Source organism: Cricetulus griseus (assembly GCF_003668045.3).
Source record: "Cricetulus griseus strain 17A/GY chromosome 1 unlocalized genomic scaffold, alternate assembly CriGri-PICRH-1.0 chr1_0, whole genome shotgun sequence".
Lineage (NCBI taxonomy): Eukaryota > Metazoa > Chordata > Mammalia > Rodentia > Cricetidae > Cricetulus > Cricetulus griseus.
Genome location: NW_023276806.1, coordinates 13,802,592 through 13,830,324, shown reverse-complemented (window position 1 = coordinate 13,830,324; position 27,733 = coordinate 13,802,592). Strand labels below are relative to the sequence as shown.

The 27,733-nt window shown below is 40.6% G+C and overlaps 1 protein-coding gene across 1 annotated transcript in view; it reads left to right on the top strand.

The window, feature by feature from the left end:
• The window catches only part of LOC103158657 (collagen alpha-1(XXIV) chain-like), a 272,066-nt gene that overhangs the window by 79,319 nt on the left and 165,014 nt on the right, over positions 1–27,733 (top strand). The window contains exon 20 of the mRNA XM_035450688.1: positions 19,719–19,772. Coding sequence (XP_035306579.1) covers positions 19,719–19,772 — 54 coding nt within the window. The remainder of the gene's footprint in view (positions 1–19,718; positions 19,773–27,733) is intronic.

Here is a 27,733-nt window from a genome sequence, read left to right as displayed (position 1 = left end):
CCACATTCTCAATGGGTTTGCTCTTCCTTGTTTGAATATGTGAAGCTGTGGTCCTCTCCATAGGAACTATGCTAAGGTTTTGTCTTTGTGTTTGTTTTCAGACAAAGGATACCTTTTGAAACTATGTAACAATATAATTACCTAAAATAGAGTTAGTGAGGCAGAGTCATAGTCCAGTTGGCGCGTTTGCCCTGAAAGCACCAGGACCCAAGATCCCAAACTCATTAAAAAATCTCTACCACATCCTGGTCAGCCAGCTTAGCTTACTTCACAGGTTCCAGGCCAGTGAGAATCCTGTCTCTAAAGAACAAAAAGTGGCTGGCACCTGCCAAAGGACACACAAAGGCATCTGCTGGTCACACACATGTGCCGAAACATGTATTTACACTGACACATAAAAGGATTCATTTTTAATTTAGCATCAGTTCAGACTATTAAATGTTTCTTTAGTATTATCTGTACCAACTAACAGACTAGACTTTACCTAACTTCCTTATATAAATTCTTAATTTATATGTTGCTTTTATCAATTTTTATTTTGTGGCTATTTTTAAAAATAAGACTCCATTCATCTCACCTAGATTTAAATTTGAAAGTTGCTCAGAAGATTGGTATAATCCAAATCATACTGAGTTCTGTGTATCTAAACACAACAGGAGTAGCAAGTCACATCTATAGGACTTAAACATTTCAATGGACATTAAGTAGTCTAAATATTATCTAGAACAATTTATATTTTAAAGTTACCATGAAAAATAACAGAAAATCCCAAGTTATCCAAAATACAGACTTTGTTTTCAAGCTATTATTATAATCAAATATACTACCTTAAATTTATATGTATAATCAAATATACTATCTTAAATTTAAATTACCTTAAAGATAATTTACATCTAAAGTATATTTATCTTGCCACGAGGACTAATTCAGTGAGCGATTTCTGTCTTTTCTAAAGATGTTCACATGATCACACACAGTTGTCTCCCATGGCAAACAGTTAAGTAAAGACCTACATTAGTTACCTTTCCTGACGCCATCTTAAAAAATATTCCAACAAAAGCAACTTACAGGAGAAATGATAGTTTGGGTTCCAAGTTCAAGGATATATAGTTCATCGTGGTAGAGAAACCCTGGATGCCACATTGCATCTGCAAAGACAGAATAATCCCCACACCTAGCTAGCTTCCTCCATTCTATGCAATCCAGGACCCAATCCTATGGAATGGCGTCGCCCATGGTGGAGGTGGTTCTCTCCACCTCAGTTAACCTAATCAAGGTAATCAAGCATGCCCAGATGCTAAAAGAAGCATCCCTCACAGGGTGTGCTCAGAGTCATGTCTCCTCCAGATTCTGTGACGTTAATGATTAATAGTATCCATCACAGTACCCAATACCAATTCCTTAAACAACAACAGGAACTTGTTGAGGTATATAATTGATATGGAATAAAATCCAAATATTTAAATGATCCAACTGAATAAGCCTTCCCTTATGGATAATTTATGATATCATTATTAAGTCAAAACAACAGATAGATCAACAAAAGCCAGTAATTGTCTCTTTATAATTTTTTATTTTTATTCTACTCTTCCTGCCCCTTTCCACCATAGGATATACTTTTCATCACTCTGCATTAACCCACATTTTCCAAAGTATTCTTATAAATGACTCACAGTTTACACTCTTCTGTCTGCTTTTTTTTTACTTAGCATAAGACACTTGGGATTCAGATACTTTGTTCCATCTTGTGATAGAACTTCATTAACTCAGCCATTATGTTTACTTTTGTTTGTTGTTTACCCATTTGTAATTTTTAATTGGAAGAAATGTAGATCTTAGTAAAAGGCAAAAATATATTAGTCCTATTGAAAAGCTACTCACAATGTCAATGTGTGCCATAAAATGCCTTATGTTGCCTGGTTCAGGAAACTGGGTTTTTGAGCTTGTGGCTACCACTAAGTAGGAAGCAGTATTTCACGTTTATGATTTCCTAGGAAACAAATACAATCTGCTAGTGTCTGGGTTCCCAGGTTTTGCTATAAAAATGCATGTGAATTAGTCTCCAGCCTTGAATGATTAGAGAATAATAAAACTTTGTTTTTCCTGGAGTGAACATGGACTGACTCTCTGTGCAGCCAAAAGATGCAAAGGCTCTGAAATAGAAACCACATCTGCACTTGCTGTTTTTAAAGCTGCTTCATTTCTCTGCTTCTCAGTAACAACTTGTGATCAGACTTTCTGTTAGGAAAGCACCAGAAGTCAGGCTATTCCTCCTCCTGCTGCTGCTCCTCTGTCTCGGCCTCTGCCTCTGCCTCCTCCTCGCTAAGGGGATCATTCTTTCAAGTGGGATGTGATAACTAAAATGGTGAAGCAGTGGGGGGAAATCTTCTGACTTGTTAATGTTATTTTAAATTTAAATCAATGAGTTGGGACATCCTTACCAGATGTTTGTTCTTTACTCTCCTTATTGTAGATCTGTCTGCCAATAGGACTTTTTTGTTTTGTTTTGTTTTTTTGTTTTTCCAGACAGGGTTTCCCTGTGGCTTTATAGGCTGTCCTAGAACTAGCTCTTTTAGACCAGGTTGGTCTCGAACTCACAGAGATCCGCCTGCCTCTGCCTCCCGAGTGCTGGGATTAAAGGCGTGAGCCACCACTGTCCAGCCCAATAGGACTTTTGAAGATGAGTTTTGACCCTAAGAATAAACTTTAATTTTTGCTGTGAAAGTCTCTGGCATTTCAAGGCTTGGCATACGTATCCATGCCCATTGCTGGCTTTACAAATCAAGGAATACATTTCAACATTAAAAAATTGCTTTCTGGATGCTATCGTTAAAACTCGGCTGATCCAGTTAACTGTTGGTTTTGTTTTATTTTTCTAGTTTAAAATGTATTATTTAAATGGCGTGATCTACACTTGAGCATAGTCCAGCTATGAATATTTAAAATAATGAAAATGTTCATTGGCCTAGTTTCTAAGCTTTCCCTGTGTGGGAAGGACATAGAGATTTTCCTTTTAATAATTATGCTAATATGCTTCTGAGATTTCCAGTAAACTCTTAATTTTGAAACATTTAACTTACTTAACTCTAATACGAGGTTTGAGTTGGTGATGTCTTTTGTCCCATTGTCTTTGTCTGTCACATTTTAGGTCTTCTAAATGTACTCTGTTGATATTTGGGCTCATAAAGGATGCAGAGGTTCTCATATATCAGTCATCCCATGTTTAACTAGAATGACCTCACTAATTTTGTTTGCTTTATTGTAAAATAAATCACAATCACAAGAGACTATAAAACAAATATCTATCACACATGAATTTCCACCACATTTTCTCCAAAGTACTGTAAGGTTAAAGCAGAATCGCTTGTAGCCACACAAGGCCTTCTTGTGTCTTGCTTTTGTTTTTAAATTTGCTTAGTCTTACAGTCTCTAAGTTCACTCTCCATTCTTCTCCCCCTTATAATTTAGCTATGGAAGTGCCCAGCCATTTGATTTACAGCATCTTCCACAATCTGTGTTGATTATAGTCTCATGGTGTAGTTTTTTGCATGTTCCTTGATTTGTGTTTTTCTTGAAAATTGGTATTCCCATTACAGAGTCCTGACCATACTGAGGTTTGTTTTCCTTGTTTTGGCAAGTCAGCAGGTCATCCTGTGTTCTTTCATCAGTGACCTCATGTCTTGTCGTGTGTGTGTGTGTGTGTGTGTGTGTGTGTGTGTGTGTGTGTGTGTGTGGTGTTGCTGTACATTTGAATTCAATGCCAAGTCCATGAGATAATTTGAGGGGAGGAAAAACAGATTTTCTTGCTTTGTCATTTCTTGGGGGGGGGCGTGGGCTGGAATGCCCTTATCCACTTTGTAAAGAGGATTGAATACTCTTACTTACCATTTGGATGAAACTTCTACAGAATATAAGCAAAGGCAAATGAATGTTTAGTTGTTGGTTCTTGTTATCACTTTCCCAGGTAATGAGTTAGCTTCCCTTTAACCTCTATACATGGACAAAATTTGAAGTTGGTGTATTTGAAATTATGAATTTAAATATATTTAATGTGATTAAATTTAGTCCAATTTTTCTCCACCATTGAAAAAAGTTCCTTTCCCCCAAATATTTGGCTTGCAGAATCCTATCCAAGCACCTCAAGAGTTATTTTAAAATGACTCCAGTTTCAATGCTTGTGATAGCTGTCTCTATTGCTGGTATGATAAGGTATTCTGGGGTCATCAGGAAAGTGGACAAGTCATGAATGTATCCATGAGGGTGCTCTGAGCCAGTGGCTGTAAATGGAGACGCAGGATGCAAGCAGCCACAGTACGTGCTGTCCTCCTTTTCAAAAGAAATAAGTCAGTCACTCAACAATAACAACAACAACAACAAAACTTTAGAAGCAATTACTGCATACCAGATGTCAGCGTGCTTGCTGGGAGTATGACAGTGCGAACACAGGAAGTACACCAAGGAGTTTACAGTCTGACCTGAAAAATAAGGCAAAACACTGATAGCTCACTTTGTGGTGTGAAAGTTTTAGGAGAAGAGGAAGAAGTTTTTAAAGGGGGAAGTCTAAAACCCTTTGGCTTGGAACTCTAGGTAATATTCATTCAAGCAGTAAGTGCAGGGAGTGTAATGGGTAAGACGGGGAGTTCAACTAGCAAGCATTTCAGCAAGAACAGCAGACAGGGGTGCTGCTTCAAGGCCAGCAAATATAATCTATTCAAGAGAGAAGGATTGATGAAATCATTAGATGAATTTAATTTTACCTATGCATGAATTTGTTAGACCCCCGAAAACTCAAGTATCCAGAGTCCCAGGCCACATTCTCGGTCACCCCAATCACCAGGCAGATTCGAGAGCTTGCTGCAAACTGCACCAGGCTTTATTGTAATTTAACGAGCTAACCCCATGTTAGCTCGGGTCTTTCACCCACCCACCATGGTGGATGGCTAGCAAAAGACGGCTCCTAGGGCCTCCCAAGAGATCTTATAGGACAGTGTAAGGGGAGTGTCTAGGGGTACACACAGGCTCACGATTGGTGTGCCTCCAGGCTTGGAGGGCTTGCCCTGTGTTGATTGGTCAACTGGTTGTTATGGCCCATAGGCCCTCCCAGGGTGGTTGCTATGCTTTGTGTGTCATTGCTGTGCGCTTGTCCGTAAAGTACAGCCAGGGTCATAAAGCATAGCGCCACCAGCTAACTTCTGATTGGTTCCTTGTCACGAGGCAGGCATCTGACTTTCTAGTGTCTAGGATAAGGTCATAGAAGCTCGTGTTTGGCCGTTATGGCTGCCAAAAGGGAAGCTGGTCCCTTCAAATTCAAATGCTAGCAGAGATTCACATGGTTCCTTTTGATCAGAAAAAAAGCCCATAAATCTGTGTTAACTGTCCCATGCCCCTTGGAAATCAGACTTTTTTTTTTTTTTTTTTGGTAAATTGCCAGGGTACACATATCCTAACGAGACCAGATCAATCCGTGTCACCACTTTGCTTTTGTTCACAGAGTGGACTTCCCAGAGTCACCTGGCTGTCTCCTGTTGCTTCTTGTTGTTTTTAGCCAGTGCATATTTGTCACTCACTCCACAGGAGTGTCTTTTCTTTATTTGATGACTGTTGTGCTCCACATGGATCTTTCTTTTATTTTAAAACTTTCTGAGTCATGAGCCTTTCTAACCTTGCCTGTGTTCCTTTCTTACCTTGTCTGTGAACCTTGTCCAATGAGAAACGGACTTTCTTCGTTGGTGACTAAATCAATAAAGGAAAGCCTAGTGATGATGTTGTTTGAAACTGAGCATGAGGTACTGTGTTCTGATTCATATCAGCAAGAATTGTAACCTCACCAATTTAGAGCAGCATCCTAGGTTTTTCCCTAGCATGGACTTCAGTTAATACTATGATGCATTTCATTTGGGGAACACAGTGCTTTAGACTGCTAATACAATTTCCAAAGGTGAAATTTGGTTCTGATGCAAATACATATGCAGATAACACTTTTGTTAAACTAATTAACTAGTGAGAGCATCAGTAAGATAGTAAAGAGTTAATGTAAAAATAGACTTAGAGGAGCTAAGTACAGGAGATCATGTCTGGGATTCTATGATGGATAGTTTTTCTCATTTAATTTTATTTTTTATTAGTTCAAATTAGGAACAACCTTGCTTCACATGTCAATCCCTTCTTCTTCTCCTTCCCTTCCCCGTTCCCCCCTCCTCCCTCAGCTCCCATAGAGGGTAGGGCCCTCCACTGGGGCTCCCCAAATTCTACAACATCATGCTGGGCAGGGCCTAGGCCCTCCCCCATGTGTCCAGGCCCAGAGACCATCCCTTCACGTGGGATGGGCTCTAAAGTCCCTTCTTACAGCAGGGAGAAATACTAATCCACTACCAGAGGCCCCACTGAGTGCTAGAGTGCCAAGGCCTCCTCGTTGACATCCACTTTCAGGGGTCTGGATCAGCCCAGTGCTGGCCTCCCAGACATCAGTCTGGGGTCCATGTGCTCCCCCTTGTTCAGGCCAGCTTTTTCTATGGGTTTTGCCAGCCTGGTCCTGACCACTTTGATCTTCATTCCTCCCTCTCTGAGACTGAGTTCCAGAGTTCAGTTCAGTGTATAGCTGGCCACTGGATGAGGGCTCTAGGATGGCATATAAAGTAGTCATCAGTCTCATTATAGGGAAGGGCATATAGGGTAGCCTCTCCACCATTGCCTAGATTGTCAGTTCATGTCATCCTTGTAGATCTCTGGAAATCTCCCTAGTGCCAGAGCTCTCCTTGGACATACAATGGCTCCCTCTGTTATGATATCTCTCATCATGCTTTCCTCTATTCTTCCCCCAACTCAAACTTTCTGCTTCGCCATTTCCTCCTCCCCCCTCCTCTTCTCCTCCTCTCATTCTGCCAGCTCCCTCTCCCCTACCCTCATGCTCCCTATTAGCTCATGAGATCCTGGCCATTCCCATTCTCCGGGGACCATGCATTTTTCTCTTAGATTCCTTTTTGTTTCCTAGTTCCTTTGCTGAAGAGGATTATAGGCTGGTAATCCTTTGCTCTTTGTCTAAAATTCATATATGAGTGAGTACATACCATGTTTATCTTTTGTGACTGGGTTACCTCACTGAAGATGGTTTCTTCTAGTTTCATCCATTTGCCTGCGAATTTCAAGATTCCATTGCTCTTTTTCTGCTGAGGACTACTCCATTGTGTAATTGTACCAAATTTTCTCTATCCATTATTCAATTGAGGGACATCTAGGTTGCTTCCAGGCTCTGGCTATTACAAACAATGCTGCTATGAACATGGTTGAACATATGTCCTTGTTGTATGAACGTGCATTATTTGGGTATATGGCCAAGAGAGGAATTGCTGGATCTTGAGGTAAACTGATTCCCATTTTTCTGAGCAACCGCCATACTGATTTCCAAAGTGGTCTTACAAGTTTGCACTCCCACGAGCAATGGAGGAGTGTTCCTTTTTCTCCACATCCTCTCTAGCATAGATTGTCTTTGGTGTTTTTGATTTTAGCCATTCTGGCCGGTGTAAGATGATATCTCAGAGTTGTTTTGAGTTGCATTTCTCTGATGGCCTAGGATTTTGAGCACTTTTTTTTTTTTATTTTTCGAGACAGTGTTTCTCTGTGTAGCTTTAGAGCCTATCTTGGCAGTCGCTCTGGAGACCAGGCTGGCCTGGAACTCACAGAGATCCTCCTGCCTCTGCCTCCCGAGTGCTGGGATTAAAGGTGCTGCCACCAATGCCCTGCTTGAGCACTTTCTTAAATGTCTTTCAGCCATTTTAGATTCCTCTGTTGAGAATTTTCTATTTATTTCTGTGCCCCACTTTTTAATTTCATTGTTTGGTGTTTTGGTGGCTAGCTTCTTGAGTTCATTGTATATTTTGGAAATCAGCACTCTGTCAGATATGGGGTTGGTGAAGATCTTTTCCCATTCTGTGGGTTGTCGTTTTGTCTTGCTGACTGTGTCCTTTGCCTTACAGAAGCTTTGTAGTTTCAGGAGGTCCCATTTATTAATTGTAGATTTCAATGTCTGTGCTACTGGTGTTATGTTCAGGAAGTGGTCTGCTGTACCAATATGTTCAAGGGTATCTCCCGCTTTCTCTTCTAGAAGATTCAGAGTGGCTGGATTTATGTTGAGATCTTTGATCCATTTGGACTTAAGTTTTGTGCATGGTGACAGGTATGGATCTATCTGCAATCCTCTGCATGTCTGAATCCAGTTGTGCCAGCACCATTTGTTGAAGATGCTTTCTTTTTTTCCATTTTATAGATTTAGCATCTTTGTCAAAAATCAGGTGTTCATAGATGTGTAGGTTAATATCAGTATTTTCAATTGATTCCATTGGTCTATCTGTCTATTTTTGTGCCAATACCAAACTGTTTTCAGGACTATGGCTATAATAGAGCTTGACTCCAGGGATGGTGATGCCTCCAGAGGTTCCTTTATTGTACAGGGTTGTTTTGGCTATCCTGGGTTTTTTTGGTTTTCCATATAAAGTTGAGTATTGTTCTTTCAAGGTCTGTGAAGAACTGTGTTGGGATTTTGATGGGGATTGTGTTGAATCTATAGATTGCTTTTGACAGGATTGACATTTTTACTATGTTGATTCTATCTATCCAAGAGCATGGGAGATCTTTCCATTTTCTGCTAGCTTCTTTAATTTCTTTCTTTAAAGACTCAAAGTTATTACTGTACAGGTCTTTCACTTTTTTGGTTAGCGTTACCCCAAGGTATTTTATTTTGTTTGTGGATATTGTGAAGGGTGATGTTTCTCTGATTTCTTTCTCATTGTGTTTATCATCTGTATATAGTAGGGCTACTAATTATTTTTGAGTTAATTTTGTATCCTGCTGCTTTGCTGAAGGTGTTTATCAGCTGTAGGAGTTCCCAGGTAGAGTTTTTGGGTCACTTATGCAGACTATCATATCATCTGCAAATAGTGAAAGTTTGACTTCTTCCTTTCCAATTTGTATCCCCTTTATCTCCTTTTATTGTCTTATTGCTCTAGCTAGGACTTCAAGGACAATATTGAAGAGATATAGAGAGAGTGGACAGCCTTGTCTTGTTCCTGATTTTAGAGGAGTCACTGTGAGTTTCTCTCCATTTAGTTTGATATTGGCTGTTGGCTTGATGTATATTGTTTATATCATATTTAGATATGTTCCTGTTATTCCTGTTCTCTCCAAGATCTTTATTATGAAGAGATGCTGGATTTTTTGTCAAAGGCTTTTTCAGCATCTAGTGAGATGATCATGTGATTTTTCTTTTTCAGCTTGTTTATATGGTGGATTACATTGATGGATTTTTGTATGTTGAACCATCCTTGCATCCCTGGGATGAAGCCTACTTGATCATGGTGGATGATTTTTCTGATGTGTTCTTGGATTTGATTCGCCAATATTTTGTTGAGTATTTTTGCATCGATGTTCATGAGGGATATTTGTCTGTATTTCTCCTTTTTAGTTGTATCTTTGTGTGGCTTGGGTATCAAAGCAATTGTAGTCTCATAAAAAGAGTTTGGCAATGTCCCTCCTGCTTCTATTGTGTGGAACAATTTGAGGAGTACTGGTATTAGCTCTTGTTTGAATTTCTAGTAGAATTCTGCAGTGAAGCCATCTGGCCCTGGGCTTTTTTTGGTTTGAAGGCTTTTGATGACTGCTTCTATTTCATTAGGGATTATAGGTCGATTTAAACTGCTTATCTGTTCTTGGTATAATTTTGGTAAGTAATATCTATCCAGAAAATTGTCTATTTCCTTTAGATTTTCGAATTTTGTGGAGTACAGGTTTTCCAAGTATGACCTGGTGATTCTCTGGATTTCCTCAGTGTCTGTTGTTATATCCCCCTTTCATTTCTGATTTTGTTAATTTGCATGTTCTCTCTCTGCCTTTTGGTAAGTTTGGATAGAGGTTTGTCTATCTTGTCGATCTCTAAGAACCAACTCATTGTTTCATTGATTCTTTGTAATATTTTCCTAGTTTCTACTTTATTAATTTCAGCCCTCAGTTTGATTATTTCCTGGCATCTACTCCTCTGTGGTGAGTTTTCTTCTTTTTGTTCTAAAGCTTTCTGTTGTTCTGTCAATTCTCTAGTGTGACTATTCTCCAGTTTCTTCATGTGGGCACTTAGTGTTATGAACTTTCCTCTAAGCATTGCTTTCAGAGTGTCCTATAAGTTTGGGTATGTTGTGTTTACATTCTCATTAAATTCTAGGAAGTCTTTAATTTCTTTTTTATTTCTTCCTCGACCCAGGAATGGTACAATTGTGTGTTATTCAATTTCCATGAGTTTGTAGGTTTTCTGCAGTTTGTATTGCTGTTAAATTCTAATCTAAAGTGTGGTGGTCTAATAAGATACAGGGGATTATTTCAATTTTTTGTATCTGTGGAGGTTTGCTATGATGCCAAGTATGTGGTCAATTTTAGAGAAGGTTCTTTGTGGCACTGAAAAGAAGGTATATTCTTTTGTGTTTGGATGGAATGTTCTATAGATGTCTGTTAATCCCAATTGGGTCATAACTTCTGTTAGATCCTTTGCTAAGTTTCTGTCTTGTGGTCCTATCTAGTGGTGAAAGGGGGCTGTTAATGTCTCCTACTCTAAGTGTGTGGGGTTTTATGTGTGGTTTGAGCTTTAGTAATGTTTCTTTTACAAATGTGGGTGCCTTTGTACTTGGGTCATAGATGTTCAGGATTGAGACTTCATCATGATGGACTTTTCCTGTGATGAGTATGAAATGCCCTTTTTCATCTCTTTTGATTGATTTCAGTTTGAAGTCTAATTTGATAGATACTAGGATTGCTACATCAGCTTGTTTCTTTGGTTCATTTTACTGGAAAATCTTTTCCCAACCCTTTATTCTGAGGTACCATCTGTCTTTGAAGTTGAGATGTGTTTCTTGTATACAGCAGAAGGATGGATTCTGTCTTCATATCCATTCTGTTAGCCTGTATCTTTTTATAGGCAGTTTAAGACCATTGACATTGAGAGATATTAATGTCCATTGATTGTTGGTTCTTGCTTGTTTTGGATTTATTGTTGGTGGTGTCATTGTGTGATTTCACCCTCCTGTTTCTTTTCATGTTTGGTAAAGTTGGATTATCTATTGCCTATGTTTTTGTGAGTGTAGTTATCTTCGTTTGGTTAGAGTTTTCCCTCCAGAAATTTCTGTAGTGCTGGATTTGTGGATATGTATTGTTTAAATCTGGTTTTGTCATGGAATATCTTGTTTTCTCCATCTATAGTGATCGAAAGTTTTGCTGGGTATAGTAGTCTGGTTTGGCAACTATGTTCCCTTAGTGTTTGTAGGATATCTATCCAGGGCCTTCTGGCTTTCAATGTTTCCATTGATAAATCAGGAGTGATTCTAATAGATCTGCCTTTATATGTTACTTGACCTTTTTCCTTTGTTGCTCTAAATATTTTCTCTTTATTGTTTAAGTTTGGTGTTTTGATTATTATGTGGTGAAGGGAGTTCTTTTTGTGGTCCAGTCTATTTGGTGTTCTGTAAGCTTCTTGTACTTTCATAGGCATATCCTGTAGGTTGGGGAACTTTTCTTCTATGATTCTGTTGAATATGTTTTCTGTACCTTTGACCTGTATTTTTCACCTTTTTTTTTTCAAGACAGGGTTTCTCTGTGTAGCTTTGGAGCCTATCCTGCACTCTCTCGGAGAGCAGGCTGGCCTCGAATTCACAGATATCCGCCTGCCTCTGCCTCCCGAGTGCTGGGATTAAAGGCATGAGCCACCAATGTCCGGTTTCTTCACCTTCTTCTATACCTATTATTCTTAGATTTGGCCTTTCCATGGTGTCCCATTTCCTGGATATTTTGTGTTAGGAATTTGTTGGACTTGAGATTTTCTTTGGTCGATGACTGTATATCCTCTAGCAAGTCTTCAACAACTGAGATTCTCTCTTCCATCTCTTGTATTCTGTTGGTTCTACTCATATCTTTAGTTTCTGATGATTAATCCAGCCTTTCTATTTCCATCATCCCCTCCTTCTGTGTTTTCTTTATTGTGTCTATTTCAGCTTTCATGCCTTGAACAGTTTCGAGTGCTTCCTTCACTTGTTTGGTTGTTTTTTCTTTAGATTCTTTAAGAGAATTACTTATTTCTTGAAATTTTTGTTTGTTTTTTCTTCTATTTCTTTAAGAGATTTTCTTGTTTCCTCTTTAAGAGTCTCAGACATCTTCATAAAGTAGATTTTTAGGTCTGTCTCTTCTTCTTCCTCTGTGTTGTGCTTTTCAGATCTTGCTGGTATGGAGTCCGTAGATTCTGGTGGTGTCATATGGTCTTTCTGTTGTTGAGTGTGTTCTTTTTTTTTTGTAAAATTATTTTTTTATTAAATTATTAATATTTTCACATGTACTTTCCCTCTCCCTCTCCCTCCCCCACCCCCATTCCTTCTCCCCCACCTCCAACCTACCCCCCACCCCATCCACCCGCCACTCCCCAGGCAGGGTAGGGCCCCCAACCAGGGCTCCACCAAGTCCACCAAATCTTCCTGTGCTGGGCCTAGGCCCCTCCCCATGTGTTCAGAGACAGAGCGAATCCCTTCAAGTGGGATGGGCTCTCGAAGTCCCTCCCACCCACCAGGGCAAAACGCCAGTCCACCTCCAGAGGCTCCCAGGAGTGCAGGGGCCTCCCCATTGGCATCCATGATCAGGGGGCTGGATTAGTCCTGTACTGTCCTCCCAAAGAGCATCTGGGGTCGATATGCTTTCCCTTTTTCAGGCCAACTGTTTCTGTGGGTTTCTCCAACCAGGTACAGACCCCTTCGTTCTTCATTCCTCCCTCTCTTCAACTGAGTTCCAGATTTCAGCTCAGTGTATTTCTGTGGATGTCTGTCTCTGCTCTCATCAGCCACTGGATGAGGACTCTAGAATAGCATAGAGGGTATTCATCAATCTCATTCTAGGGGAAGGGTTTCTAGGCCAACTTCTCCTCCACTGCCCAGACTGTCAGATCGTGTCATCCTTATAGGTCTCTGGAGATCTTCCTAGTTCCAGATCTCTTCTCGGACCTATAGTGACTCCCTCTGGTATGGTATCTCTCATCCTGCTCTCTCTCCTCTATTCTTCCCCCAACTCAATATATCTGCTCCTCCATTTCTTCTCCTCTACTCTTCATCTTGTGCTCTTATTGTGGCAGCACCCACTTCCCTACCCTCATGCTCTCAATTAGCTCGGGAGTTCATGCCATTTCCCATTCCTGGGGTCCATTTATCCCTTAGAGTCATTCATGATTTCTAGTTTCCTTGGGGTAGAGGATTATAGGCTGGTAAACCTTTGCTCTATGTCTAAAAATCATATATGAGTGAGTACATACCATGTTTGTCTTTTTGTGATTGGGTTACCTCACTCAGGATGGTTTCTTCTAGTTCCATCCATTTGCCTGCGAATTTCAAGATTCCATTGCTTTTTTCTGCTGAGTAGTACTCCATTGTATAAATGTACCACATTTTCTCTTTCCATTCTTCAGTTGAGGGGCATCTAGGTTGTTTCCAGGTTCTGGCTATTACAAACAATGCTGCTATGAACATGGTTGAACATATGTCCTTGTTGTATGGACAAGCAGTATTTGGGTATATACCCAAGAGAGGAATGGCTGGATCTTGAGGTAGATTGATTCCCATTTTTCTGAGCAACCGCCATACTGATTTCCAAAGTGGTCTTACAAGTTCACACTCCCACCAGCAATGGAGGAGTGTTCCTTCTTCTCCACAACCTCTCCAGCATAGGTTGTCATTGGTATTTTTGATTTTAGCCATTCTGACAGGTGTGAGGTGGTATCTCAGAGTTGTTTTGAGTTGCATTTCTCTGATGGCCAAGGATTTTGAGCACTTTCTTAAGTGTCTTTCAGCCATTTCAGATTCCTCTGTTGAAAAATCTCTGTTTAGTTCTGCACCCCACTTTTTAATTTCATTGTATGGTGTTTTGGTGGCTAGCTTCTTGAGCTCCTTGTATATTTTGGAAATCAGTCCTCTGTCAGATGTGGGGCTGGTGAAGATTTTTTCCCATTCTGTGGGTGGTCGTTTTGTCTTACTGACTGTGTCCTTTGCCTTACAGAAGCTTCTCAGTTTCAAGAGGTCCCATTTATTAATTGCAGACCTCAGTGTCTGTGCTTCTGGCGTGATGTTCAGGAATCGTTCTCCTGTGCCAATTTGTTCAAGGGTTGTTCCCACTTTCTCTTCTAAAAGATTCAGTGTGGCTGGGTTTATGGAGAGATCTTTGGTCCATTTGCACTTAAGTTTCCTGCATGGTGACAAGTATGGATCTATCTGCAATTTTCTGCATGTTCGAATCCAATTGTGCCAGGACCATTTGTTGAAGATGCTATCTTTTTTCCATTGTATGGATTTAGCACCTTTGTCAAAAATAAGGTGTTCGTAGGTGCGTGGGTTAATATCTGGGTCTTCAATTCGATTCCATTGGTCTATCTGTCTATTCTTGTGCCAATACCAAGCTGTTTTCAGAACTATGGCTCTATAGTAGACCTTGAAGTCAGGGATGGTGATGCCTCCAGAGGATCTTTTATTGTAAAGAGTTGTTTTGGCTATCCTAGGTTTTTTATTTTTCCATATAAAGTTGAGTATTGTTCTTTCAATGTCTGTGAAAAACTGTGTTGGGATTTTGATGGGGATTGCATTAAATCTGTAGATTGCTTTTGGTAGAATTGCCATTTTTACTATGTTAATTCTGCCTATCCAAGAGCACGGGAGATCTTTCCACTTTCTGGTATCTTCTTTAATTTCTTTCTTTAAAGTCTCAAAGTTCTTATTGTACAGGTCTTTCACTTTTTTGGTTAGTGTTACCCCCAGATATTTAATGTTGCTTGTGGATATTGTGAAAGGTGATGTTTCCATGATTTCTTTCTCATTGAGTTTATCATCTGTATACAGTAGGGCTACAGATTTATTTAAGTTAATTTTGTATCCTGCTACCTTGCTGAAGGTGTTTATCAGCTGTAGGAGTTTCCTGGTAGAGTTTTTCGGGTCACTTATGTAGACTATCATGTCATCTGCAAATAGTGAAAGTTTGACTTCGTCCTTTCCAATTTGTATCCCTTTGATATCCTGATCTTGTCTTATTGCTCTAGCTAGAACTTCAAGAACAATATTGAAGAGATATGGAGAGAGTGGACATCCTTGTCTTGTTCCTGATTTTAGAGGAAATGCTTTGAGTTTCTCTCCATTTAGTTTGATGTTGGCTATTGGTTTGGTGTATATCACATTTATCATGTTTAGATATGTTCCTGTTATTCCTGTTCTCTCCAAGATCTTTGTCATGAAGGGATGTTGGATTTTGTCAAAGGCCTTTTCAGCATCTAGTGAGATGATCATGTGGTTTTTCTTTTTCAGTTTGTTTATATGGTGGATTACATTGATGGTTTTTCGTATATTGAACCATCCTTGCATCCCTGGGATGAAGCCCACTTGATCGTGGTGGATGATTTTTCTGATATGTTCTTGGATTCGATTAGCCAATATTTTATTGAGTATTTTAGCATCAATGTTCATGAGAGATATTGGTCTGTAGTTCTCTTTCTTATTCTTATCTTTGTGTGGCTTGGGTATCAAAGTGATTGTAGCCTCATAGAAGGAGTTTGGCAATATCCCATCTGCTTCTATTGTGCGGAACAGTTTGAGGAGTATTGGTATCAGCTCTTGTTTGAATTTCTGGTAGAATTCTGCAGTGAAGCCATCTGGTCCTGGGCTTTTTTTGGTTGGGAGGCTTTTGATGACTGCTTCTATTTCATTAGGGGTTATGGGTCGATTTAAATTGTTTATCTGATCTTGATTTAATTTTGGTAAGTGATATTTATCCAGGAAACTGTCCATTTCCATTAGATTTTCGAATTTTGTGGAGTACAGATTTTCAAAGTATGACCTAAAGATTCTCTGGATTTCCACAGTGTCCGTTGTTATATCCCCCTTTTCGTTTCTGATTTTGTTAATTAGTGTGCTCTCTCTCTGCCTTTTGGTTAGTTTGGCTAGAGGTTTGTCTATCTTGTTGATCTTCTCAAAGAACCAACTCTTTGTTTCATTGATTCTTTGTAATGTTTTCCTAGTTTCTACTTTATTGATTTCAGCTCTCAGGTTGATTATTTCCTGGCGTCTACTCCTCCTTGGTGAGTTTGCTTCTTTTTGCTCTAGTGTTTTCAGTTGTTCTGTCAGTTCTCTAATGTGACTTTTTTCTAGTTTCTTCATGTGGGCACTTAGTGCTATGAACTTCCCTCTTAGGACTGCTTTCAGAGTGTCCCATAAGTTTGGGTATGTTGTGTCTGCATTTTCATTAGAATCTAGGAAGTCTTTAATTTGTTTTTTTATTTCTTCCTCAACCCAGGAATGGTGCAATTGGGTGTTATTCATTTTCCAAAAGTTTGCAGGTTTCCTGCCATTTGTATTGTTGCTGAATTCTAGCTTTAATGCATGGTGGTCTGATAAGATACAGGGGGTTATTTCAATTCTTTTGTAACTGTGGAGGTTTGCTTTGTTGCCTACTATGTGGTCAATTTTGGAGAAGGTGCCATGTGGTGCTGAGAAGAAGGTATATTCTTTTGAGTTTGGATGGAATGCTCTATAGATATCCGTTAACCCCAGTTGGGCCATGACTTCTTTCAGATCCTCTGTTTCTTTGTTAAGTTTTTGTCTGGTGGTCCTGTCTAGTGGTGTAAGGGGGGTGTTGAAGTCTCCTACTATAAGTGTGTGTGGTTTTATGTGTGGTTTGAGCTTTAGTAATGTTTCTTTCACAAATGTGGGTGCCTTCGTATTTGGAGCATAGATGTTCAGGATTGAGATTTCATCTTGATGGACTTTTCCTGTGATGAGTATGAAATGCCCTTCTTCATCTCTTTTGATTGATTTTAGTTTAAAGTCCATTTTGTTAGATATTAGGATTGCTACACCTGCTTGTTTCTTGAGGCCATTTGATTGGAAAATCTTTTCCCATCCTTTTACTCTGAGGTATCGCCTGTCTTTGAAGTTGAGGTGTGTTTCTTGTAAACAGCAGAAAGATGGATTCTGTCTTCGTATCCATTCTGTTAGCCTATATCTTTTTACGGGTAAGTTAAGGCCATTGACATTTAGGGATATTAATGTCCATTGTTCGTTGGTTCTTGTTTGGTTTGGATTTATTGTTGGTGGTGTCATTGTGTGTGGATTTTGCTCTCCTGCTTCTTTTTGTGTTTGGCAATATTAGATTATCTATTGCCTGTGTTTTTGTGCATGTAGTTATGTTCCTTGGGTTGGAGTTTTCCTTCCAGAACCTTCTGTAGTGCTGGATTTGTGGATATGTATTGTTTAAATCTGTTTTTGTCATGGAAAATCTTGTTTTCTCCATCTATAGTGATTGAAAGTTTTGCTGGGTACAGTAGTCTGGGTTGACATCCATGCTCCCTTAGTGCTTGTAGTGTATCTATCCAAGACCTTCTGGCTTTCATAGTTTCCATTGAGAAGTCGGGTGTGATTCTGATTGGTTTGCCTTTATATGTTACTTGGCCTTTTTCCTTTGCAGCTCTTAATATTTTTTCTTTATTCTGTAGATTTGGAGTTTTGATTATTATGTGTCGGGGGGACTTCTTTTTGTGGTCCAGTCTGTTTGGTGTCCTATAAGCTTCTTGTACTTTCATAGGCATATCTTTCTGTAGGTTGGGGAAGTTTTCTTCTATGATTTTATTGAATATGTTTTCTGTACCTTTGAGCAGTGTTTCTTCACCTTCTTCTACACCTATTATTCTTAGGTTTGGTCTTTTCACGGTGTCCCATATTTCCTGTATATTTTGTGTTAGGGATTTGTTGGTCTTGAGGTTTTCTTTGGTTGATGAATGTATATCCTCTAGCGAGTCTTCAATAGCTGAGATTCTCTCTTCTGTCTCTTGAATTCTATTAGTTATACTCACATCTTTAGATCCTGATCGTTTATCCAACCTTTCCATTTCCAGCATCACTTCATTCTGTGTTTTCTTTAATGTGTCTAATTCAGCTTTCATGTTTTGAACTGTTTCAAGAGCTTCCTTCACTTGTTTGGTTGTTTTATCTTGGGTTTCTTTAGCTTCTTTAAGAGATTTGTTTATTTCTTGAATATTTTGGTTTGTCTTTTCCTCCATATCGTGTAATTTTTTGCTTACTTTTTCTTCTATTTCTTTAAGGGATTTTCTTGTTTCCTCTTTGAAGGTCTCTATCATCTTGCTCAGATAATTTTTGAGGTCCATCTCTTCTTCATGCACTGTGTTGGGCTTTTCAGATCTTGCTGGAGTGGAGTCCCTAGATTCTGGTGGTGTCATATTGGTCTTTCTGTTGTTGAGCGGGTTCTTATTCTGTCTTCTTCCCATATCTTTTTCCAGTGAGTGCAGGTAGGATCTCTCTATCTCCTCTTGTTACTCTGTAGTGTGTGTGGGCCAGGAATTCAATGTCCGAAGCTCTGGATGGTTTTGCCTCTCCTCGTAGCCTCCTCACTCTGATGGCGTTAGGCCTCTTGGTGGATCGGTCGCCGGGAATGGAATGAAGAGTGGCCTGTACCCAGATTCGGGGAGCTCCTCCCTGCCTGGACGTGTCTGTTTCAAGCAGGGACGAGCCTGGAGGGATCTGGGTGGATGGCGCTTAGGACAAGAATTGGGTAAAAGCAGGGGGTGGCTCACCTGGTCTGCGATGAGTCCACGGAAAGGGAAGGAAGAGTGTCCTGAACCAAGCCAGATTCAGGAAGCTCCACCCTGCCTGGGCGTGTCTGTTTCAAGCAGGGACGAGCCTGGAGGGATCTGGGTGGATGGCGCTTAGGACAAGAATTGGGTAAAAGCAGGGGGTGGCTCACCTGGTCTGCGATGAGTCCACGGAAAGGGAAGGAAGAGTGTCCTGAACCAAGCCAGATTCAGGAAGCTCCACCCTGCCTGGGCTTGTCTGTTTCAAGCAGGGACGAGCCTGGAGGGATCTGGGTGGATGGCGCTTAGGACAAGAATTGGGTAAAAGCAGGGGGTGGCTCACCTGGTCTGCGATGAGTCCACGGAAAGGGCGTTGAGTGTGTTCTTATTCAGCCTTCTTCCCATCTCTTCTTCCAGTGGGTGCAGGTGGGGTCTCTCTATCTCCTTTTGTCACCCGGTGGTGTGTGTGGGCCAAGACTTCAATGTCTGCAGCTATGGATAGTCTTGCCTCTCCTGGTAGTCTCCTCACTCAGGAGTGGTCAGGTCGGCAGAGGGGGAAGGAGGAATGAGGTATTTCCAGACTTGGGAAGGTCCTCCCTCAGGAGAGGTTGGGCCATCGAAGGGGGAAGGAAGAATGAGGTATTTCCAGACTCAGGGAGGTTCTCCCTGTCTGGGTGGGTCCACTCTATGCAGCTGCAAGCCCAGAGAGATCCTGGGGTGATGGGGGCCTTGGGCAGGAGTAGGGCTCAGGAGAGGTATTTGTAAGTAATCAGTGAACTGTGAGCCTTACAAAGTGCATTCCTTACTCCTCGACAGCTCAATGACATTGGAAGGGTGTGTCATTCTCCTTCTCTCTAACAGGACCTCAGTGATTCCTTTAAGCCTGGAGATTGTGACTCATTAATAAAGTAAATTTCCTTTTTTTTAGGAGACTGAGTTGTTTTTATCCCAGTCTAATAATCGTTGAGTTTTGAAGAATATAAATTGCTTTAACTAGGTATTGGATATTGACAAAGGAGGACTTTATATGCTAAATAGATTTAAAGTAATTTGCTGTGGAGTAAACTCTCTACCTTTTTATATCTACCAGGGTTTTCCAGGAGATATTGGGATTCCTGGACAAAACGGACCCGAAGGACCAAAGGTAAAAAAAAGTGAATAAAAACCATACTGGATGTAACACTTCTCCACTGCTGGTGGGAGTGCCACTCCTACAGCCACTTTGGAAATCAGTATGGCAGTTCCTCAGGAAAATAGGAATTAGTCTACCTCAAAATCCAGCAATTCCACTCTTGGGCATATAACAAAGGATGAACATTCATACAACGAGTTTTCTCATTGAAATCCTTAATGTGTGTAGGAAAAGATCTTAGGAATATCAGAGCTGTCAGTAATTAAGCATATTGAGTTCAGAATCCATTCAGTTTTAAATGATTTTCCAGGTTTGTTATAGTTACCAGAGAGATAATATTTAAAAGAATAGATATCAGTCCAAAGGAAGTTTTAGAGGCAATAAAAAAGATGAGAACTATTCTTAAAAGTCATAATGGAAAGTAAATGGAAGAGAGATATCTGACGACCTGAACACCTCAGCACTTGTAAAATGCCCACCTTTACCATGTAAGAAAGCTTGTGGGGTCCCAGAGCCTTGATGTAACACAAGGCACCTGAAAAACCAGAGGACCCTCACTCAGATTGCTGCTGTTCTGTTTGTTTGTGTATAAGGATGCTGATACTAGGTGTGTGGACGAGGATGCTGCTCTGTGTGCTAGGAATTCAGCATCAAACGTTTCACTATTAAAGTGTGCCCCAGGTACCATGCAGACTGGGCATCATAAGCAGAAATGCACTGGAATCGGAACCCTGTGGTGCTAAGGTCTGGAACTGGAGGGTGGAGGAGTTAAAGAGGTCATGCTCCAGTGGAAAGTGTGAGTGTACATGGAGAGAGAAGCAGGGACAGTGATGGCTGCACAGATGTTACTAACAGCTGCATCTGTCTGTGGTCTTTGCTGTCATGTGATGCAGTGGGATGATAAATGTTTCGCTGAAATCAAATCACTTTAGTTTTACATAGTGTTATCAGGTAGACAGTACCACCATTTTACAAATGTCACAAATATTAAGATAGTCACTCAAGGGACAGAGAGATGGCTCAATGGGAACAGTATTTGCCACAAAATCTGACAACCAGAGTTTGAGCCCCTAAACCTCCATGGTGGAAAGAAAGAACATATCCACAAAAGTTTTCTTCCCCCAGCCACATGTTCACCATGGCACACACAGGGACACACATGTGACTGCAATGCATAAACATTTGGAAAGTTAGAAGGAAGATATTTACCCAGTAACATCACTATAAAGTAGCACAGCTGGGGTTTTCACCAAGAGACAAATGCCAAGTCTGGGCTCTTTACCTCTTAGCTTGGGATCACAGTCTGGAACACTCACGATCAGATTGAAGTTTCTACTTCATCTTACAGGCATCAGGGAGTGATCAAAAATATTTAAGTAGCAAATGTACCATCTGGTTTGGGTCTTTAGAAGATAGCCCTTATGTCAATACAAAGGATGCTTTAAAGTAGGAAGAAATTGAGGGCAAACAGAGGAACTTCAGAAACCTAAGCAATGGACTAGAGAGATGGCTCGGCAGTTAGTTAAGAGCATGTACTGCTCTTTCCGAGGACCCAAGTTTGATCCCCAAATCCTGTAACTCTAGCTCCAGGGATGCCCAATGCCTCTGGCCTCTTAGGGTACCTGCACTCATGTGTGCACATGTACACACACACACACACACACACACACACACACACACACCAACAGCAGTAATAATAATAATGAACTGGTTTCTTATTATAAGAAATAATAAGGGAGGTACCAGGTAGGCACTGGCTGTGTTTCCTGGCCCAAGCATAGAGGTAGAGAAGGCATAGGGTGTGGCACCTCAGGCCTTACCTGAGTGCTGTGTGTGGGTCTCAGGCTGTATCTGAGGATTGGGGAGAGTGCATGAGGCTTCCCTTTAGGAGAGCAGACTCACAAAGGAGGGACCAGAAAACAGGATGCACTAGTGGGGATAGGCCTGGAGAAATGATACAATAAAATCTGAAATAGAACATTTTTTCATTTAACAAATATTTATTGGGTGACTCCCAAGTGGGAGCTACTGTGTTAGACCCTATATAGAAAACCCTAATCTTTATTCTCAAGAACTTTACCAGCTGGGGGCTGGAGAGATGCTATTCTGGAAAAAGCTCCTGATGCACTAGCAAGAAAATTCAGATCCCCAACACCCAAGAACAATCTCGAGGTGATAACAGGATCAAATACCTGGGACTTGTTTTCCAGAAATTCCAGCCAATGTCAATCTCCAGGTCCAGAGAGAGACCCTATCTCAAAGAAAACTAAGGTGGGATGTGTTGAGGAACACACCCAACAACATCCTCTGGCCTCCACATGCACACAGTTTCTCTCTCTCTCTCTCTCTCTCTCTCTCTCTCTCTCTCTCTCTCTCTCTCTCTCTCTCTCTCACACACACACACAACACACACACACACTACACACACACACACAGCACACACACACACATACACACACACACACACACACACACACACACACAGAGAGAGAGAGAGAGAGAGAGAGAGAGAGAGAGAGAGAGAGAAAGTGTACAGTCTATACAAGCATGGAAACTCTTTTAATAACCTCAGTGAAAGGGGTGCACAGTTGTAGGAAAGGCGACACTTGAACGGACATGATGGATGCGCGAGGAGTTTGTGAGGCAGACAAGTGGGCTGTGTGACATTCAGGAAGAGGAAACTTGTGAGGGAATGGAGTGGCGGTGTTTGGAAAGTATTTGAGCTAAATGTCACTCGCTGTTTGTCTGAAATTCAAATGTAACCGTGCATCCTGTGTTTTACCTGGCAACCTCTCCTGCCACCCACCAGCGTCCCTCTGTGCAGCCCTGTTCTGCTTCCTCCTCGGCTGTGAAGTGTGCCCCTGCACCTACGTGTCCCACAAATGCTTTGCATCAAATCCTCCCTGGAGTTCCGAGCAGCGTTGTGCCATCAATTATAACCTCTTACCAGTGCTCCTTGACTCACAATTTCCCCACTTTACCTTTGAAACCATTTTCACTGCCAATGTGTAGCTCAGGCCCTCTTAATTTTTCTCCACGATTAGTGTGGTAGACCTCCACTTACTCTCCCTGCCTCCAGTCTGGCATTCCTTCAAACCCACAGTGACAACGCCAAAGGAAAACTCTGTGGAAAGTATACATCACAGCCTGCCTCTGCTTGAAACCTTAAGATGGCTGCAGTGCATGTCTGTGAAGAGTTGCATGTCTTCACTTTTGACGTGCGGATCTCTGCAATCAAACCTTAACTCTGCAGCATACGCTCACACTCACACGTGGTTGCTTTTTAAAAGCGTCACTCCTGCCGGATTTCATAGGCTAACAAACCATGCCGTACTTGTTCAAATCTCATAGCTTTGTTTGCTGCTGTTCATTGATCGGGACTGACCTTTGCTGCACCTCTCATCGTCCAGCCAATATCTGTGCATCACATAAGGCACTGTCCACGTGTCCTCAACATCTAGTTTAGCTGTTTTCCCTGTGTTCCTGAAAAACTTCTACTGAGCAATTATCACTATGCATTGTATTACCTGATTTTATGCTTGTCGGCCTCTCTGCTAGATTGCAGGGTCTTTGACGGAAGAGATAAATGGGTTTTAGATATATTTCAGTGACTAGAATAGAATGCTAGGAATTTCACAATAGGAATTCCATATTCACTGACTGAATGATTTGTTGACTAGCTATGGGTGGAAGTTACTTTAAAGATATCAAAAGGACAACTGGACAACTAAAGGAATGTGACGGGAGAAAAAGAACTAGAAGGTGACACCAAGTCTTTGATTTAGGTTTTTGTTTCACATAACTCTAATCGGAAAGTTAAATAGGGAACTTGGAAGAATTTGCAGATCTCAACGAGTACAAGATACTTATTTTGACACATAGAAATAATGGCCATCGGTAAACCAGGATAAAATGTGGAAAAAGGAAGATGAGAGAGGCTGATAGATTCAGATACTGCCTGTCTAATCCAGCCTCTCCCTGCTTAGGAACTTGAGCACAAACATCTTTATTGTTCATTCAGTCAATCCACATTGAGTTGCCTTTTGTGTATGTCAGGTACTAAATGAGAAATAATAACCATTATGTAACTACAGATCTTCTTTCGGATGGAGTTCTAATTTGGAAAGGAAGATGAAAAGAAGGTATTACCAGCTTTCAGAAGGACAACATAAAAGAATGGTGAGGCTGGAGGATCAGTCAGTGGTTAAGAAAGATGACTGCTCTTGCACAGGACCCAAATTCAGTTCCCGTCACCACATAGCAGCTCACAATGGCCCGTACCTTCAGTTCCAGGGGATCTTGCTCCCTCTCCTGGTCTCTGTGGGTTCCTGCTCATGCATGATACAGATAAACTCATGCGCGTGCACACACCATAAATACACAAATAAGGAAATAAGTAAAGCATTTAGAAGAGTTGATAGTGTGCTGTGAGAGCCTCAAAAGTTGAGCAACAGATTCTGTCTTGAGAAATCAGGAAATGATCACTGACATTAGCATGTAAGGATGAATATCATTCTTGATGAAGATCCAGATTGCATGACCTTAGCATGTGAGGATGAATATCATGCTTGATGAAAATCCATATTGCATTTCAGTGTGGGGATCCTGATTCACTTGTTTGGTAGGGGAGAAAAGAACTAAAGACAGCTGAGCGTTTTAATATGGCTGCAATGATCATCTTAAGAAGTTTTTCTGAGGAGTTCTTTTAGTCTTACAATTGAAATGCTAGAAATGGGGGCTGGGGAGCTGGCTCAGCAGGTAAGAGTTCTTGCTGCTCTTGCAGAGAACTCAGCTTCAACCCTCAGCACCGGCTTGCAACACTTTCAAAGAATTTGATGCCCCCTACTGCCTCCTCCTGCACCTGTGGGCTCAGAGTGCACATACAGAAAAGCAGGCTCAGACACATGCAAATAAAATAAAGTAATGAAAAATGTTAAAAGTGGATCAGTGGCTCAACAGGCAAAGGCAGCTGAACATGGAGACCCTCCTTCAACCACACGCCCAGACCCACAAGGACAGAGCAGATCCCACAGTTCTCTCTGCTTTCCACATGCATGTACTAGCATGTATGTGCACAAGAGCACGCATGCCCACTCACAACCACACACACACACACACACACACACACACACACACACACACCTTTTTAAAAAGTTGAGCAAAAAGTCTGAAAGCTAGATACTTTAAAAAATACCAATGGTTGAACTGTCAAGAGATAATTATTTTTGAGGGGGTATTTTTCTAAAAGTATTTATTCAGTAGATACGAAGTTATAGATTCATTAGCACCAACAATGTTAGACTAATTGATTTTACATACATTACTGAAGTTTAAAACAACTCTCCGTGGGCATGATTTTATCAGAAGAACCAGAAAGTGCAATAGTAAGAAGACCATGACTTTGTGTTTTAAGAATGAGAGATCAGATTTTGTCTGTATCCTTGGTCTTTCTCCTGTCTTGAAAGTTTTCTAGAAACAGGAAAAATAAAGTCCAATATATTCATACCTTATGTATGAAATGTTTCTTTAGCAATGTATGTCCTATCAATGAAGCAGCCTTAAACTTCCTTATTTTTATTGCATGTCTTGTTTAGGAAGTGGGAGTAATGGAAATTACTAAGCCATATTGACACAGTCATCAAGACAATCATGGTAGATGCTGGGGAGATGGCTCGGGGACTGAGAGTGCTTGCTGCTCTTGCAGAGGACCCAGGTTTTATACCCAGCACCCATATGGTGGCTCACAACCATGTGTGAGGCCAGTTCTAGGGGTCTGATATCCTCTGTGTCCTCGGTGGGCACCAGGTACACACATGATCTACATACACAATGTAGACAAGAAACTATAAACAAGAAATAAACATAAATATGTTTAAAAGAAAAGAAAACCATGTACACTGTATTTGAAAGAAATTATTGTCCTATGTTCAACAAAAGGGGGGATTCTTTCCGGGGAAAGAACTCTGCAGAAGCCTTTATTTCCTCTTAGTTTTCTGCCAGTTGGCTAAAAACCTCAAAGTGGGATTGCAAATGTAGGTCAGTTATGGTTCAACTGGTTGTGGAGTGTGGGGTGTGTGTGTGTGTGTGTGTGTGTGTGTGTGTGTGTGTGTGTGTGTGTGTTTGCATACAGATCCAAACATTCTTCAGTAAGCTTTCCTGAGACACTTGGCAATCCACTTTTAAGAATACCATAACATCAACTAATCCACATCCTCTGCTGGTCACTGCAGAAAGTAAGAGTATCAGATAAATATCCTCAGCTCTTCAGTAAACAGAGGGATACTGTATCTGTTGCTCCAATGGCTTGTGTTGCTTCTTTGGCTACAGAATTAGGAATGTGGAAACCAGCTGTTACTGTGTCTTGTATTACAGTCCTGATAAGCTTGCAGAGGAAGCTGACTATTTGTGAGTGCAACACATGGAAATAGCTCTTGCCTTGACCCACTCTGGTAATGTCAGATGTTTATCTGTTTGGAGGAAGTCGGCTTGGTAAGAAAAGATCCATAACTCTAGACCATTGTCATAGATCACCTCAACTCTGACCCAAACATCTACATTCCAGCCACTAAATCAAGATTTTATATACATATTAATTATATTAACCGTTCTGTTCTCTAGGCAGTGTTTAGTCAGCCGAGAAACATTTACTGAGCTTGTATATTGTTTGGGCATTTTTTTCTGTGTTACTGTTTGTAATATATTAAGCAGTAACTAGAAAACAAGATTAAAACATGGTCTTCTCTGTACTAGGAATTTATAGTCTAGAAACATGTCTTCCACATGGGAAAAGTTAAAAGCATAATTACTAGGCGACATATAAGTGAGTAACTAGGAGTTTTAGAGGAGGAAATTGTCAGTGTGGCCATGATTCATAGCGATCCACAGATAAATTAGGATTTGAGTTGAATGGGTTGGGTTTAGCCAAGTGGAGGCAGAAATCTTCTATACAATAGTAAGAACACAGCATGGATGACAGAAAGAAATATGTCCTGTTAAAAGAAGTTAGGAAGCAGATTGTGACAGATACTAAATATAAAAAAAATTAAAATTGAGGTGTATAAATCCCAAAAAGTCTGTAGAAAATTGTGTGTGTGTGTGAGAGAGAGAGAGTGTGTGTGTGCATTTGGGTATGTGCAAAACCCACAATGTAGACTCTATCTTCTTAACAGCTTTATCGGTGTGTAGTGAAGTATTGTAATATTTAAAATGTATATTTGTTATTGTGATGCAGATCTCCAGAACTTTCTCATCTTGCTTGATTAAAGCACCCATTTTAAAACCCCTCTTCATTACATCAGTCCCAGCTGAGGTCAATGTACGACAGCCTTCTATGGCTTTGTGTACTTTTTATACCTCATATAAATAGAATCCTGCAGTATTTGTTGTTCTGTGACTGGCTTATTCCATTACCATAAGGTCTTCAAGATTCACACATCTTGAAGCATGTGACAAGAGTTTCTTCTTTTTAAAGCTAAACATTGCATTATCTGTATGTAACACGTTTTCTTTACTGGTCAACCAACAATAGAGGAACCAGACTCTTGGCTATTGTAACTAATGTGTCACCAAAAATAAACATGCAGCTCTCTGAGAGTCTGTTTATAATTCTTTTGAATATATATCCAAAAGTCATTTGCCCACACTTTAGTGGGCTGCTGGGGTCTTTGCATTTGAGCTGTAGGATTCCCTGTACATTTTGGATTTTAATTCAGTATCAGATATGTGGCCTGCAGATGCTTTCTCCTCTTTGCAGGTTGCCTTTTCAACACATTGGCCATTGTCTTCTCGGTACACTGGCTTTCCGTAGGAGATCATCTCGCGTCCTTATTTTTGCTTTTGTATCACATCCAAGATGTTGTCTTCAACAGTGTTTTGACATTTTCTCGTATTGTCTTGTATGAGAACTATGGTTTGAAATCTCATATTCAAGGCTTTGATCCATGTTAGCTGATTGTAGTGAGGATTTAGATGAG